Source organism: Amblyraja radiata, chromosome 27 (assembly GCF_010909765.2).
Source record: "Amblyraja radiata isolate CabotCenter1 chromosome 27, sAmbRad1.1.pri, whole genome shotgun sequence".
NCBI classification, from domain to species: domain Eukaryota; kingdom Metazoa; phylum Chordata; class Chondrichthyes; order Rajiformes; family Rajidae; genus Amblyraja; species Amblyraja radiata.
This window is the reverse complement of record NC_045982.1, coordinates 13,380,829-13,397,738: the sequence shown is the minus strand read 5'-3', so window position 1 is coordinate 13,397,738 and position 16,910 is coordinate 13,380,829. Positions and strand designations below refer to the sequence as shown.

The window sequence follows — 16,910 nt, the reverse complement described above, 5'->3', positions numbered from 1 at the left end:
TCACCCCTCCCTGCATTCATTGCTGGGTAGTGGGAGTGAGAAAAATCATCTTGCTTTTGATCATTCAAAGATTATGCATGCCTGCAAAATGCCTGTACATTATCATTTCATACTGCACTTAAGCAAAGTAGTTTTCAAGGCCATATTCCATAATTTATCATTTCTGTACACCATGATATTCAATCAATAGGAACTGCACAAGAAAAAGCAGCAAATTACTGTTTTAGTGAAATATGTTTCACCGCCATCATGATGAATGCCTTGGATGTAATCTCTATGGAACCTGTCTTAAAATAGCCCAGTAATGCTTGACAGGATAAATTCACCGATGTCTTATAAAAGACATTATTTTGCATGATTATAATAAGTGTGGAGCATTCAGTTCGCTAAACCATCAGGAGTAATTTCAGTAATGAGCTGACCAATCTTACATCTTATAGTCAATTCCAGCATTTTACCGTGTTTGTGCTGAAACCTCACCCTGACATTGAATCTGGATTGAATGCAAACAGCCAATGCAAAATGTTTTTCATTTTTCACACACACACACACACACACACACACACACACACACACACACACACACACACACACACACACACACACACACACACACACACACACACACACACACACACACACACACACACACACACACACACACACACACCTCTTTAAATGTCGTGTTGCTCTGGATCTCTGGAATAATGCCATCAGGTAACATGGTGTTCAAGTTTAGTATTTGTCTTCATAATGCCAGGGAAGAATGTAAATCAGAGTGGAAACACTGTAGTCCGTGCCGACCAGTGATCATCCTGCATACTATTGCTATCCAATACACTAGGGTTCATTTACAATTTTACCGAAGCTAATTAAACTGCAAACCTGTACGTCTTTGGAGTGTGGGAGGATACCGACGCATCTGGGGAAAACCCACACGGTCACAGGGGGATCATACACGTTCCGTACAGAACCTGGATCTCTGGCGCTGTAAGGCAGCAACTCTACCATGACATCATTATGCCATACACGCAGACAGTTGAAAAGATTTTGTTAAACTCAATTTGTCAAAATCTGCCTGGTGCAATTCAGTCTGTGTTATTTTCATCAACAACTTTAATGAATATTGTGCATTTATAATGGAGGAAGGGTCTCAAAGTCCTTAAGAAAAGCAAGGTTGAAAACGCATTGGCAGTGTGCCAGCACTGAAGAGCTTCCCAAAGATTTAGCTGGAGGTTATTGAAAATGCACCAAATGCAATTGTGTAAGAGTATAGCCTCCTGCAATAGTTTTAATGATAATGAAGGAGAGGCAATACAGGAGGACAACGTGATGAGCTGTGTAATGAAGGGTGAGATTGTGCACCAGGAGTACTGTCACAAACTATGCCATTTTTTATTCTTATTGGGGAACCTTTGGTGCTGTAGCAGTATTCAGGCACAATTACACTGCTGCACCATATTATTTTTACATATGATCATCATGCAAATATGCAAATAAGGAGCAGGAGTCATCCACCCCCTAGGTACTTGTCCCCAGAAGGCTCTCGACCCGAAACATCGCCTATTCCTTCGCTCCATAGATGCTTCCTCACCCACTGAGTTTCTCCAGCTTTTTTGTTCACCTTTGAATTTTCCAGCATCTGCAGTTCTTTCTTAAACATGCGACATTATTTAGTAAGATCATGCCTGATCTGAATGTAAACTTTACCCCGCATTCCTACCTCGGTCACGGGGAGAATGTACAAACTCTGTACAGACAGAACCTGTAGTCAGGATCGAACCTGGGTCTCTGGCGCTCTGAGGCAGCAACTCTACCGCTGCGCCACCATGCCACCTGTTGCGCCACCGTGCTGGGTCTCTGATAGAACGGCTGCATCACAGCACTGGCGACCAGGGTTCAATCTTGACTTCAGGGTGTTTGCACATTGTTCCTGTGACCATGTGGAGCGTGGGTTTCCTCTGAGTGCCCTGGTTTACTCCCACATCCAAAAATGTGTGATTTTCGGCACATTAATTGGCCACTATAAATTGCCCCTAATGTGTGGTGAGTGGTAGAATCTGAGGAAATTGATGGGGAGAATGCAATGGAATTAGTGCAAATGTGTGATCAATGATTGGTGCGGAATAGGATTTGGTGGGGAAATGGGCCGAAGGTTTTGCTTTCACATTGTGTAACTGAACGAGTCTTTTTTTAAAAATCTATTGGTTGCATATGTTTAGTTGGAATGCACTGCATTTGTTTTGTTTTTCAGCTCTGGAGAAAAGCCTGCTAAAAACCCTGCAGAAGTTGGATGAGTATCTGAACACAGCCCTTCCCGAAGAGATTGATGCTGACAGCATGGAGGATATCAAAGCCTCCAGCCGCAAGTTCCTGGATGGAAATGAGATGACACTAGCAGACTGTAATTTGCTCCCCAAACTTCACATTGTCAAGGTACGATGAATTGTTTTTCATTGTGTGCAAATCTGAACAAGCAGAAACATCTGGACCCCTGCAGAAAGGGCCAGTCAACCTAACACATAACCTGGCAAATGGCTTTGGCAGTACAGTCTGGCCACGTTTTTTGTTTAACTTCAGAACTGCAGTAGAACTTGGCACCACTGCTCTTGCACACTCATAACATAAACTGAATTTAACAAGAAACATTTCTCTTTCTCCTTTTCTGAACCATGATCTGGACCTGGCAGAAAGCTGTCTTTGTTGTTTGACCCTGGCAGGTGTAGCCAGGAGGGTAACCATTGGCTTCCTGTTCATCTCCCCCCAAACAAGATATTGGACCCTGATTATATTACGAGAGGATTCTTTTGGCTCTGCAAATTACCATTGGAGGTGAGCAGTCAGCACTAGGTGAGAAAAAATAACCAAAATACTGAAGCTCAACATCCGAAACAAAAGCAAAACCAAAAATGCTTGAAAGACTCAGCTAAAGTGATTTGTGAAAGAGAAAAACATGAGCTAGTTGGAAGTTGCAAAGAAGATGGAGGAGGACTGAATAGGACAAAGGGAATGTCATTGATAGGATGATACCAGGTTTGTTATGGGGATAATTTGTAAATGTTTTCCTGTCAATAGTTTAATGGGGCAGTTAGAGAGTGAGAACGCAGACAGAGAAAGTTAATAATTGTGGATCGATGAGCTGCAGGATATGTCAGTTTGACGAAGATAGAAGAAAACTGACCAAAATTTGCAGCAGTTAAACATTTGTTTGGCCAGTTAGAAACATAGAAAATAGGCCATTCGGCCCTTTGAGCCAGCACTGCCATTCAATATGATCATTGCTGATCATCCAAAATCAGTACCCCATTCCTGCTTTTTCCCCATATCTCTTGATTCCGTTAACCCTAAGAGTTAAATCTAACTCTCTCTTGAAAATGTCCAGTGAATTGGCCTCCACTGCCTTCTGTGGCAGAGTTAAGCATTAATTCAAGATGAAAGAAGTTTAAACAAAGAATATAACATCAGTAGGTAGTCCTGTAAGTCCTGTAAATTCTACTATTCAGCAGTATATTGGCTGAACCTTGATACAAAATTATCTCCACTTTTTTTTATCCTTGTACTCTTTGATGTCCATAAAGCCCAAATATTACTGTCTTGCATTTCCTCAATGCCTGACATCCACAGACCTTTGGGTTGGAGAATCACAAAGTTTCAGAATATTTTGAAGGGAGAATTTTCTCCTCACCTCAAACCTAAATGATTGGCCAATTATCTGGAGATTATGCCCGAGATTCTCCAAATAAAGACAAAGTGCCTGTAATATGTCTACCGTGTCAAGAGCTAGACTCAGTTTAAATCAATCTGTCTTCAAAACTCCAGAGATAATCTGCACAATCTCCAAACTTTATTGCATCACCTCCAAATCAAACATATGTTTCATTAGATGAAGAGAACAAAACTCTACTCTGTACTGTTGATTGGTCTTACCAAACAGTGCATAATTGTTTTACCCTTACACTGTGACGCCCTTGCATTAAATATTAACTAATCATTTGCCTTCATAATTGCTTAACATTTGTTGATGTTACCATCGCTGAATGCCCTGTGGTCAACAACTTGGGGATCACCATTGACCAAAATGTATAGGCCACAAAATGATGATGACTGCAAGGGCATGTTTGAGGCTGGGTATCCGGTGCTGAGTTACACACCTCCTGACGTTCCCCCCATCTACAAAGCACAGTTGAGGTGTAAAATGGAATATGCACCAAAACCGAGATGATCTTAGTTTGAAGAACATTCAAAAATCTTAAAAAGGCACAAATTCCTGGAATAACTCAGCGGGTCAGGCAGCATCGCTGGATCCATGTTCTCCCTGGAGCCAAGTTCTCCAGAGATGCTGCCGGACCCGTTGAGTTACTCCAGCACTTTGTGCCTTTTTTTGTACATCAGCATCTGCATTTCCTTGTTTCTACCTTCAAAAGTCTTATCAGTACTAAGGTTGCACTTTGTACCTTGGCTTGCACTGTAATGGTCAGCTTTATTGAGAATAGCTGATGATTTATTGTGTATTTATTTGTTGTGTTGTTGTGCTTGATGTGCCTATAAAGCTGCAGCAAATAAAACAAATCATTGTTTTGGTCCCGGTATAAATGGCAATTAAATACTCTTGAAACTTGGCATTACCCAGAACGGAGAATGCATACTTGGCATTCCATTATCACCAAGCAATTAGTTCTACTATCGGTGTAGCATAACTGCAGCATGCACCAGCTAAAAGAGGCAATGCATTTACTTGTCAAAGCCACATTAACAACAACTGGTTTACAAGAATGATCCCAGGAATGAGTAGGTTAAGCTATGATGAACATTTGTCGGCACTGGGCCGACCTCATTAAAACATACAGAATAGTGAAAGCCTTGGATAGAGTGGATGGGGGGGAGGATGTTTCCACTAGTTGGAGAGTCTAGGACAAGAGGCCATAGCCTCAGAATTAAAGGACGTTCTTTTAGGAATGAGATGAGGAGAAATGTCTTTAGTCAGAGGGTGGTGAATCTGTGGAATTATTTGCCACAGAAAACTGTGGAGGCCAAGTAGATGTTTTTAAGGCAGAGATAGATAGATTCTTGGTTAGTACAGGTGTCAGAGGTTATGGGGAGAATGGGGTTTGGAGGGAGAGATAGATCGGCCATGATTGAATGGCGGAGTAGACTTGATGGACCGAGTGGCATAATTCCACTCCTATCACTAATGAACTTATGAACTGCACAAAAGCTGCCGTCACTGCTGGTTATAAAGATGGGGGCAGCAGGTTAATGGCAGCACCTGCCACCTCCTTCCCCGCTCCCATACACGGCCTATATTTCTGCTGGCTCATTCAAGAAGCTTCAATTCCAGTGACTGCAATGACAACTGATGAGCTTTCTGGTTTCCCCCACCAGCTGCAAAAGCTGCTTTGGAGGTACAGCAGTCTATTCGCACTTGCAGGAGGGGAGGGGGGGAGGGGGGGGGGGGCATGTGTTGTTCTGGGATTTTATAATCACAAGTTTTCTCAGTAGAAAGCTGCCCTTGGGGAAGAGAACTGTCAGGGATGGGACTGACCAAGCAGAGGCTGAGATAGACACATTATAAGGCAGAGGTAGACCAATTCTTGATTAGGGTGTCGAGGGTTATGGGGAGAAGGCAAGAAAATGGGATTAGGAGGCTGAGATCAGCCATGATTGAATGGGGGAGTAGACTAGATGGGCCAATGGCCTAATTCTACTCCTATACCTTCTGAACTTGTTACTACTTCCTCTATCATAAACTGGCATCTCTTCGAAAGGTTGAATGTTCACCTACTATCCATGGGTTTTATTGCAACTGATAATCATTTGTTTTTTCAGGACATTTTTTAAGTAGAAGCATAGAAAAGTAGGTGCAGGAGTAGGCCATTCGGCCCTTTGAGCCAGCACCGCCATTTAATATGACCATGGCTGATCGTCCAAAATCAGCAAAAGAGCTAAATCTAACTCTCTCTTGAAAACATGGACATACAGGGATTGGAGGGTTATGGATCACGTGCAGGCAGAGAGGGTTAGGTTAACCTGGCATCAGAAGGCTGTGGAGGCCAAGTCTTTGGGTACTTTTAAAGCAGAGATTGGTAGGTTCTTGATTAGTTAGGGTGTCAAATTTTGCGGGGAGAAGGCCGGAGAATGGGGTTGAGAGGGAAAGATTGATCAGCCATGATTGAATGGTGGAGCAGACCCGATGGGTCGAAAGGCCTAATTCTGCTCCGATGTCTTATGAACTTATCATGTTTGGCGTGGACACTGAGCTCAAGGACCTGTTCCTGCGCTGTACTGTTCTACGTTTTACGTAATGATTAGCGTACCTGCAATCCATGACAAGGCAACATGTCAATGCAAAGTTTTTTTCCTTTTTAGGTTGTAACAAAGAAATATCGGAACTTTGACATTCCAAAGTACATGACGGGAATTTGGCGGTACCTGCAGAACGCTTACACCAGGGATGAATTCACAAACACCTGCCCTGGAGACAAAGAAATCGAAATAGCTTATGCGGATGTCGCAAAACGCCTCAGCAAGTAATGACCGGCAGGGCCAGCACAAGCACCAACTAACAGAAAAGCTTTTGTTAATAGACAATGCTTTCCTTTTATTGCATGGTATGGCAAGTTGTCAGATATAATTTTATATCTTTTATTGGATTATAACTTCAGGTATCTCAGTTTTTACATTTTTTTATATATACATATTTTAGGAAGGGCTTTCAATGTTCCTGCCAGGCAAGCCAGCGATTGCTCCGGTGATCATAACAATAATGTGATTGATACACAAGAAGGAGTCGATTTTCCGTGTGACATTGTTATTATAGGAAGCTGTGCCTGTAAGACCTTGCACTGTGAATGGTCATTCTATCAGCTACGTCAAAAATAGCAAAATGACTTTGTTTATCTTACAGTCAATTTTGATCACATTTAAATGTAGATATTACAAACCAATCTTGGCCTCAAAAATTAACAGTTTGCAGTGCCTAACTTGTTAAGTTCACAGCAGTTATCACAAATGCCTAAGTGTAATCACCTTTAATCAAGTAACCTTGAAAGCCCTGGCATAGGTATTATGAAGGATATACACATTAAGTCACAAAATATTATAACAGTATTCTATGGATTTATTTTATTAATATATCTATAATGCTTCAACAATCCTCTAATTTGTGATTGATTGACTAATCATGAGTTTCACTTGCCCCACTATTAAATTTCATTCATAACTGTTTTGAAGTTTTTTTCTTTTCTTCAGTCTTGCTGATATTTTGATAAGTTAACAGAAGAATCCGTTTCCGTGGAATCATAGAGTTGCTGTAAGGGCTAGGTAAATCAGAAATGGAATGAAATCAACTTTGAAGTAAAACGTAGTCATGAGTGGCGGAGTGGGCCATGCAACTTTGGAGTTTATAGGATCTTTTGTAAAGTTTGGTCAAGTGAAAGTTAGTCTTAAAGGGCTGAAATAGAAACAACTGGATTTCTCTCTCCATGTATTCACGTAATTTCAAAAGAGATTGGTTTATTTGAATCCATGCAGGCAAATTCAATGAATAACCTCACCTTGTGAGGATATATCTTTCCTTTTACTGCACAAAAACAGCTGATGCTATTTGTATTTTGGATATTCTCGTGGGAGATACACAAATTGTGAAGTTCTAAGCGGTTCTCTCTCCACTGTGGGCTCTGTTGCTTCACAGAATGTGCAGGTCAGGGATATCTTGCAAGAAACATTCAAGTTTCTTTGCCATATTTTCTTTCTCCTTATCTCCAGCAAAACAAGCAGCATCACTGTATGTGTGAATTACATGAAATTTATGACTGATTTGAAGTATAAAATGAGAGAACTTCCATTGTTGATGATCTCATTGCTAAAGTAATTCCTTGTACTTTACAACCTACAGGCCGTTTAACCAATGGACACTTAGGGATGAAGTTGTGATCTGTAAAGATAGGTTTCACCTGAAATTGTTTCAGGGTGACGTGTTGATTTAAGGTGATTCATTTGTGATTATGGATGATAAAAACCAAGCTGTCATTTTCCAACCTATAAACAAGTTCCACTTGATACCATATTATTCTTATCCCAGTGGTGATTGACTTTAAACACGAATAAAAACAAAATTACTCAAAATGGTTTAAATACTGGCCAAAGTGATAGTTGCAGCATTATAAAATAAACTATATCAAATGCGTTAGTAATGGAGTTACACCACATTATTATTATTGCAAAACTTTCATATTCTTGAACACAAATGACAGTCATGTAAAATGCCAGTTCATTTTTTCCCAGTTTATGTGCAGAACTGGTGCAGCTCAGTGGCACAGGTGGTAGAACTGCTTTCTCACAGTGCCCGGGTTCGATCCTGACCTCGGGTACTGTCTGAACAGAGTTTGTATGTTCTCCCTGTGACCACGTAGGTGTTCTCCGGGTGCTCTGGTTTCCTCCCACATTCCAAAGACGTGCAGGTTAGTAGGTTAATGGGCCGCTGTAAATTGCCCCTAGGATGCAAAAGTGGGATAACGCAGAACTAGTGGGAATGGGTGATTGATGGCCAGCATGGTCAACTGATGCAAAACTCAGTGTATTTCATCTACTTGGCACTTTGGAGAACACTGAAGAATATACATTTTGCTCAAATAACAAGCAGTAGAAAACAAACAGCAGCTTTTCTTCTGTAACTACACAGATCAGAACATTTCCTGTTGGTGTTAACCGTACAACTGCATTTTCTCATTTAATGCCAGTAATATATTTTATTTTCCCTTGATATCAGAGTTACTGCATTGTGGATCGGTTTCCTTAAGGAAAACAGTTCATGTGAGATCAATTTCCCAGCGAACAAATCTGCAAAGAACCATGCAGTCAATTAAATAATGGGTCTCACCTGATTGTTATCCCCCCCCCCCCACCTGCAATCATCAAATGGGTCAGCAAGCAAACTAACAAAGTGAGTTTCTCATGAGGTGACAACGTGCAATGATTCAAGCTGAATTTATCTGCAACTGCTGGTAAGGGAGCACATGTAGTTTATTATATTTGTTTTGGCATACCTCCATGTTTCAGTAAATTTATTTTTCAGATTTTATATGATATACAATTGCTTGTATTTTGTAAAATGGGATAATTCTCACCATGATAATTTCATTCAACACTCCATTTTATTATGAAAAATTATATACTTATAACGTGGTTGTTTAAAAAAAAAAATGTATATTGTGGTGCACCATTGTTAATGTGCATTCCCCAGTTGTAAACTATTTAAACTGCCCAATTCACCCTGAAAAATATCACTGTCTCTTTAAACTAGTATTAAACAGATAGTTATTGATTGATCAATTGATTGATGTCATACAGATGAGGTAGGCTTGTAGGTCACTCTTGCAACACATGCAGGGATGAGGAAATGTGTATCTGTTTTAAACTGAAATACTGAACATTGATTTGTTGGTGTCTGGTGTCAAAAGGTAACAAATGTATAATTTCAGAATATTTGCAATGATCTGTGAGTACTAAAAAATAAAGTCACAGGAAGAGCTATTGGCATGAAGTATGTAGTGAATTTGCTTACATTGTCTAAAAGTCATTTACATTTGATAACTGGATGTTGTGCATCTCCTGTTCATGTGGTTTTGTAACTTTTTGGTTCGGCTTTCTCATGTTTCAATAAATATCCCTTGTCTATTTGTTCTGGCCTTTTGTAAACACCAATAGTTGGCTTCAATGCAGATTCCAGTTTGTTAATCCCCACATAAGTCTGGTTATGTTTACGTAGGGTGTATTATTGCAAATAATTGGATTAAATGCGATTTGTGCTCTGTACAAATGCTTGCAGACCACTCGTGAAGAAATAAGGTTTTCTTCTCTGGATCATTTTAGTTCTGAGCTGATATGAAGTAACCATTGGCTCTGTTGGCTGGGAGTGAAAGTAGATGGAAGAAGAATCGTCTCACTGGGAGTTTGCTCGGTGAAGGAATTGCATATAGTGATTGTATTTAACCATTCTACTGAATTAAAGGAAATCTCTCCAGCTCTCTTCTGTGGTAAATAGTAGCTTCCTTTCCTTTTGAATTGATGAGTTAATATTTGCTTTAACACATGATCTTCTAGAGTTTGTAGCACTTCATTGCTCATTGTATTTTACCCAAATATATTGAGAGGTGAACGTCCTCCTGAAACTATTTCAATTTTTTCTTTTTCCTCGTCATATTTAACAAATGTTTGCTTGTAGGTGTGAGCATATAGGATATTTAAACTGAGCATTTCCCACACAGTTCTAGCCGAAACAAAAATAAGGAAATCGGTAGAAAGACTTTATGAAAATGTTCAGTGGAATGATAACCAATATTGTATTCCCCAACCAAGTATAGGGATTAGGACTGATTTTAAAAATTGAGAAGAAGCAAAGACAAGATTCTTCCTCAAATATTATGATACCACCAAGCTGTTAGGCTTTTTTATGAACTTTGATCGAAGCTGAATCATCACCAGTAAGTATGAGCTAAGTGGGGCTCCAGTTTAAAGGCAAGGAAATTAAGGTTAGATTTTAAACAGCAAGTATGTTAGTTTAGCTTGCGGCCCCTAACGCCATGTTACTTTTTCATGACTGCTTATTAATGATGAGATCAAAAAAGCAATCGGGTGATGTCTAAATATATGAGTAGAAATCACTCAAATGGTATATTTAGGATCTGGCACAACATAAATACCTCATAATGGTATGTTTGGTTGAATGATTCAACTGCAACATAGACAACAAAATTAAATATGCATTTGCATTTTGTAAAATAATGTTTTTAAATTTCAATAATGAAATACAAATTTGGATTAATTTCTCCAAAGTTTACATGCCTTTGGATTCCACAATAAATTTGGTGATTGGCTATACTTCAAGAGTTCATTTCTAATGATAACGGCACACCCAGTGGTGTGTTACATACCATACAGTGTATCCATTTCAGAGAAGGGGCTCCATACTAAACCTAAAAGACTATCTTCTTGACATTTGAACTGTTAGCCAATTGTGGCAATCTCTGAGCTTTGTTTTATTATACGAGAGGGCTATACACTAAAGTGCCACCAGATTTTAACATTATTAGGCCCAATGTCAATTGGCTGTTGCTTTAATTTGAAATAGGAATATGTAAAGGGACTAAGTTAGCATTTGTAAAATATTGTAATCTCTTACACAGTTTAGCACCAAGGCAGTTAATAAGCAGCAGAGGACAACGCAAAGAGATTCTTCACACCCAGTGTATGGAGCGAAGGTGCAAAGAGAAGGTGTTATATCTAACTTTTCCATTAGTGAATACATGCTAAACAGTAAGCTTAGGCTTTGGGCAAATGTGTAACCTGCTTCATTTATTTAAAACAATTAAATGAATATTTTTTTCAATTTGTGAAAAACTGAAACGATATGTAAGCTGTCACAAAATGTAATAGCAGTAGGAAAAACTTTTAGAGTAAGCTGCGATCATCTGTTCAAAAGATTCAGGTGCTTGGATATCTTGTCCTTCATTTGCTTTTTTTTACATTTCTTTTGTTAATGAGTAAATAAAGATGTAAATCAAGATGTCTGTTCTTGCCCTCAGGAGAGTTGAATGACTACCATAATTCTGGACTGCAAAATTCTATTCTATTGTTTAAGGTGATGGTTTAAAAATGCAAGTTAAACTAAGTCACATGGGACTGTATTTGAAACAGATCACTAACGTGTTTGTAAATGTTTAGATCTGAACACTGATTGCCAAATGCTTGCTGACATGTTAATTCTGATATAATTATCATTGTAGTTATGTGAAATGTTAAATCTGTGCACAACTTGTAAAGCACTTGGTGGAAAGGAAGCCTTAGACATTCAAAAGATACTCTCATTAATCTCTGTTGCTCGCCACTTCAAACAATGCATGGATATGAGTAATTAGAAAATAATTTTGCCATGTTAATTTATCTTTTATTACGATCATGCATTGTATTCTTTTGGAAATAATTATGCATATTTAATGTAATGCGTATGTTCACTTTTAAGGGTTTTTTTAACAGCAGAAATTAGTTCACAGAGCAATGACATTAACACTGATCAGGGTGTATCAAAGTAATGCTACACAAGAATTATTGTCATGCCTGTAAACTGCCAAGGGGCACACAAGTCTTGGGTTGGTGCACATTGTATTAGTCGTGTTGGAATGGATTGTAAGATTTCATAATAAAGCACCTATTTGAAGTTTTCAAAGTGAATGATTTGGAAAAGATCACTCCACTAATGCAATTCAACACCACAAATGATATTGGACAAATTTTGGATTATTTTGGGTTGAGGCAACCCACATTTAAAGTGCTTTATAAATCTTCATGGCTGCAGATTAGTAATGACTTCTGGCTGATAAAAATTGTTGGGAATGAATGTCTAGCACTGAAACCAAGTTAGCAAATATGCCCTCTCTCAAATCAAATATGTTCCCTCTCAAGTCAAAGCTAGCCTGAGATTGTCAGACTTGATTCATCAAGGAACAATCCTTTATCAAAGATTGACCAGTCGGACATACTGAAAGCAGCATCTTTGCCAAGTCTTTCTAAAATTGATTTATGCTTTTTAAAGTTGTTTAAAGTGATGAGGAAGATTATATCTTCAACACTGATATCATTGAATAATTGCTTAAATAAAGAAAGTGAATAAATGCATGTCAGCATAGATTATGAAGCAGATTTGGACTTTATCATTTAGAAGACAGTTGAAAATGTTCATTGGAAGATAAGTTTAATGTTTTCAAATGCTGGAGACTACATATCAATTGGGATATTTTTCACTCAGGCCTACCTATGTTTCAGTCTGTTGTACAATATGCTTGCATCTCCTCCTGTATGTTGAACATATTTTGCAGAATACACCAGTGCACTGCTGGCAGGCACAACATTCTGGAGTAACTCAGCGGGACAGGCAGCATCTCTGGAGAGAAGGAATGGGTGATGTTTTGGGTTGATATCCTTCATCAGTCTGAAGAAGGGTCTCGACCCAAAACGTCACCCATTCCTTCTCTCCAGAGATGCTGCCTGTCCCTCCAAGTTACTCCAGCATTTTGTGTCTACCTATGATTTAAACCAGCATCTGTAGTTCTTTCCTATATAGTGTACTGCTGGCATTTGTTTAAAAAAATAAAACATATATTTTCACATCCAATATATGTTTCCTGCGGCATATGTATGGCCAAAATACCAATAAGCAAAGGGTCTAATGGGCCAGAAATATGTGGTGATATGTTTTATGCCAGCACTCTCCAGCAAAAAGCAAATTTGCCAATGCACAATAGAGGACCTGACCCCCCATTTCATCAGCACTTTCTCTATTCATCATTGATTTTGAAGATCTTTGCATGGTTTTGAAAATAAAAACTTTTCAAACGGTGTAATAATATTGAGAACTTCCAATCCTGTGTTTGCAGCAAAAAACAGTAATTTCCATAAGTGTTTCCAATAATATGGAATAATTATAAACCTTGAGTATGTAATTAAAGGAAATTTAACACAGGATTAACAAGGATCAACGCAGAGAGGCAGAAACAAGCAGCCCATTGTTTTGAATAGGGACAGGTCCAGATGTTGGGGGAAGGGAGCTAATTGGGGCAAGGCAGATTATAATGTCATTAGGCAGGAGCGAAAAAGGGTAGTTTGGGAGCAGTTTCTATTGTGTAAATCTACAGATGACATATGGGAGTTGTTTAAAGGCCATCTGATTGAAGTGCAGGATCAGCATGTTCCAATAAGGAGAGAAGGGTGACAAAGGTAAGGGAACTATGGATGGCCATGGAGGCTATAAATTTAGTCAGGAAGAAAAAGGAAGTGTTTGTTACGTCTATGAAGACGGCATCGGAGGAATATAAAGCAAGTAGGAAAGATGGGCGATAAGAAGGGCCAAAAGAGACCATTGGCGATGCACTGTCATTGGCGAGCTGAATTAAGGAACATCCAAAGGCTTGTATCTGTACATTAAAAACAAAAGAGTGACCAGGGAGAAGGTAGGACTGCTCAAGGACAAAGGAGGGTATCTATGCTTGGAGTTTGAGGACGTCGGTGAGGTACTAAATGAGTACTTTGCATCTGTCTTCACCGGGGAGATGGAGATAAGATGTATGTAAATGATTTGGATGTGAATGGAGATGGGTTGGTGAGTCAGTTTGCTGATGACATAAAATTGGAGGAGTTGCAGCAGAAGTTACCGCGGGATATAGATCAACTACAGCAGTGGGAGGGGAAATGGCAGATTGAGTTTAACCTGAGTTAGTGTGAGGTGTTGCACATTGGGTGGTTGAATGTAAAAAGAGAGAACACAGTAAATGGAAAGACTTTAACAGCATTGATGTACAAAGGGATTTTGGAGTCAAAGTTCATAGCTCACAGAATGGCAGCACAGGTGGCTAGGGTGATGGGGAACATTAATAGTGTGCTTGGCTTCATCGCTGGGGTATTAAGTACAAGAGTCAGGAAGTCGTAATTCAGCTCTATAGAACTTTGGTTAGGTCGCTTTTGGAGTATTGTGTGAAGTTCTGGTTGCCCCTTTACAGGAAAGATGTGGAGGATTTGGAGAGGGTGCAGAGTATGTTTACCAGAATGCTGCCTGGATTAGTGAGTTTCAGGCGCAGGAAGAGGTTGGATAGACTTGGTTTGTTATCTGTTAAACATCGGAGGTTGAAGGGAGACTTGATAGAAATATATAAAATTATATGAGGCATAAATTGGGTAGACTGTCAGAACCTTTTTCCCAGAGTGATAATGTTGAACACACGAAGGCATAACTGTAGGGTGAGAAAGGGGAAGGTTTTTTTTTTAACACCGAATAGTGGGGGGGGGGGGGGTCTGGAACACACTGCTTCGAGTGGTGGTGATGGAGGTCGTATGATTGCAGTGTTGAAGAGGGTTTTAGATAGGCACATGGCAGTGCAGGGAATAAAAAGGTATGGTTCACTTACAGGTATACCTTTAACTTGGTATCATGTTCGGCACAAACATTATGGGCCAAAGCAGCCAATCCTGTGTTGTACTGTTCTGTGTTCTATGAAGGAAATGTCTTCACAAATCATCTGTTTCAAATGATCAGTTAGATTTATTTTAAATGAATATAATTATATAAGTCAAATGATACTAAAGCATATTTAGAGGTGTATCATTGCGCATATTAAGAGGTGTTTGCACTTAATTTGAATTGCACTCTGATGATAGTGAAATTTTATTCGGAATCTATTCAATGTAACTTTCAGGTGAGTGTGACAACTGGTACCGCTATAACATGAATGTAGGAATTATTATTTGGGGAAATGCAGTGGACAATAATTAAATCAAATAGGCTTTTGGATCACTTAAAATTCATCAGGAATTTGTGACTGAACAATATAAAAGATGATTTTTAGTTGCGCAGAACAGAATAATAATTAAAGCTCCTACTTGATGGATATTTCTGGACAGCACATCCTAGACTTGTCAAACTCATGCCTGTTCAGTCACTTAATTGAGTATCTCGAGTATCAGCCAGGCTTGCTGACTGAATGTCCTGATTATCATGACTTTCCATAGATTGCACTAGTCGTTCAAATTCTGCCTGTTCTCTCAGAATGGTAAACATGCATATTTTGATGATTCCCGATTCTGAGATTACGAAGTCCAACAGCTATTTACAAATGATAGTAAAAGTATTGTCTTCCCTCCACAAAAAGACACAACTCTTAGCAAAATGTAGCTTGATTAATTCTGTTTTTATTTTGTGTACGAAGGGACTGCAGATGCTGGATAACACCAAAGGTAGACACCATGCTGGAGTAACTCAGCGGGACAGGCAGCATCTCTGGAGAGAAGGAATTGGTGACATTTCAGGTCTCGACCAGAAACATCACCCATTCCTTCAATCCAGAGCTGTTGCCTGTCCCGCTGAGTTGCTCCAGCATCTTCTGTTTTTATTTGTCTGCCTTTACTTATAGGACACGTACAATTTGAGCTTCTGGAAGATCCTTTTGTCCTGTCACATTCCTTTCCACATAATTGTATATAATTGTAAGAATTCTTCTGTTTCTAAATTCCAATCGCCCTTGTAATAAAGGCCAGTATGCTGTTTGCCAGCTGTTTGCCATCGTAAATACACACTGCATCCGTCTTATTGTGATTCATGCACAGAACACCAAGAGTCCCTGATACTTCACTCATTTGCAATCTCTCTGTATTAAAATAATACCCTGCTTTCTGAATGATGCAACCTCTACTGTCTCCAGAGGGCAGACCACGACACATTTGAAGATGAACCGTAATCAACGCTTATCAACAAGCTGATTCAGTATTCCATTTGTATTATTTTCTTTGTGAAAGGATATACTGTATATTTACTGTATATATTTCTTCCTTTTGTGTGATACAATTGTATGATCAGTCGTTTGCCATTAACTCTCTTTGTGTGTGAAATTTATTCCTTTACCGTGTACACTTGCATCAATTCAGTTCTTTAAGCATGTCTGGGTATCCAAATTAGGTCAAGCTTGCAATTGTTCCTTTGGCCATCTGAACATTTTCCAAAAATGTCAACATCATCTCCCTGTGAGGGCATCGAAACTGGCTACAATTTCCTGAATGTTATACAAGGTCAATATGGTATCTGTCATTTTGTAATGGAGAATCACATGAATTTAGTCCAGCAACATATACACTTGGTTATGAAATTTTAAATATGATTTATTATTTATTTCTATATTAAATATTTATTTATTCTGTCGGAGATTTTGGCTCTTTTTCTTTTATGGTGCAGGTATGCTTGACTTTAGTACTGTTCAAGTCAATAACACCCCTTCGCATTAAACACTATATGCCAAACCATCCAGCACCATGTGATGTGATTGCAGCTGCTGAGTGTCTTCAACCTGCACAAATATTCACCTCACCTGCAA

At 39.1% G+C, this 16,910-nt stretch overlaps 1 protein-coding gene across 2 annotated transcripts in view; it reads left to right on the top strand.

Moving 5' to 3' along the window:
* clic4 (chloride intracellular channel 4) overlaps nt 1-12,217 on the top strand; it is a 116,465-nt gene extending 104,248 nt beyond the window's left edge. For both annotated transcript variants that reach the window (XM_033045168.1, XM_033045167.1), the window contains exons 5-6: nt 2,255-2,436; nt 6,367-12,217. In XM_033045168.1, the coding sequence (XP_032901059.1) occupies nt 2,255-2,436; nt 6,367-6,531 (347 nt within the window). In that variant the 3' untranslated portion in view covers nt 6,532-12,217. The remainder of the gene's footprint in view (nt 1-2,254; nt 2,437-6,366) is intronic.
* Nucleotides 12,218-16,910: the final 4,693 nt, after the last annotated feature.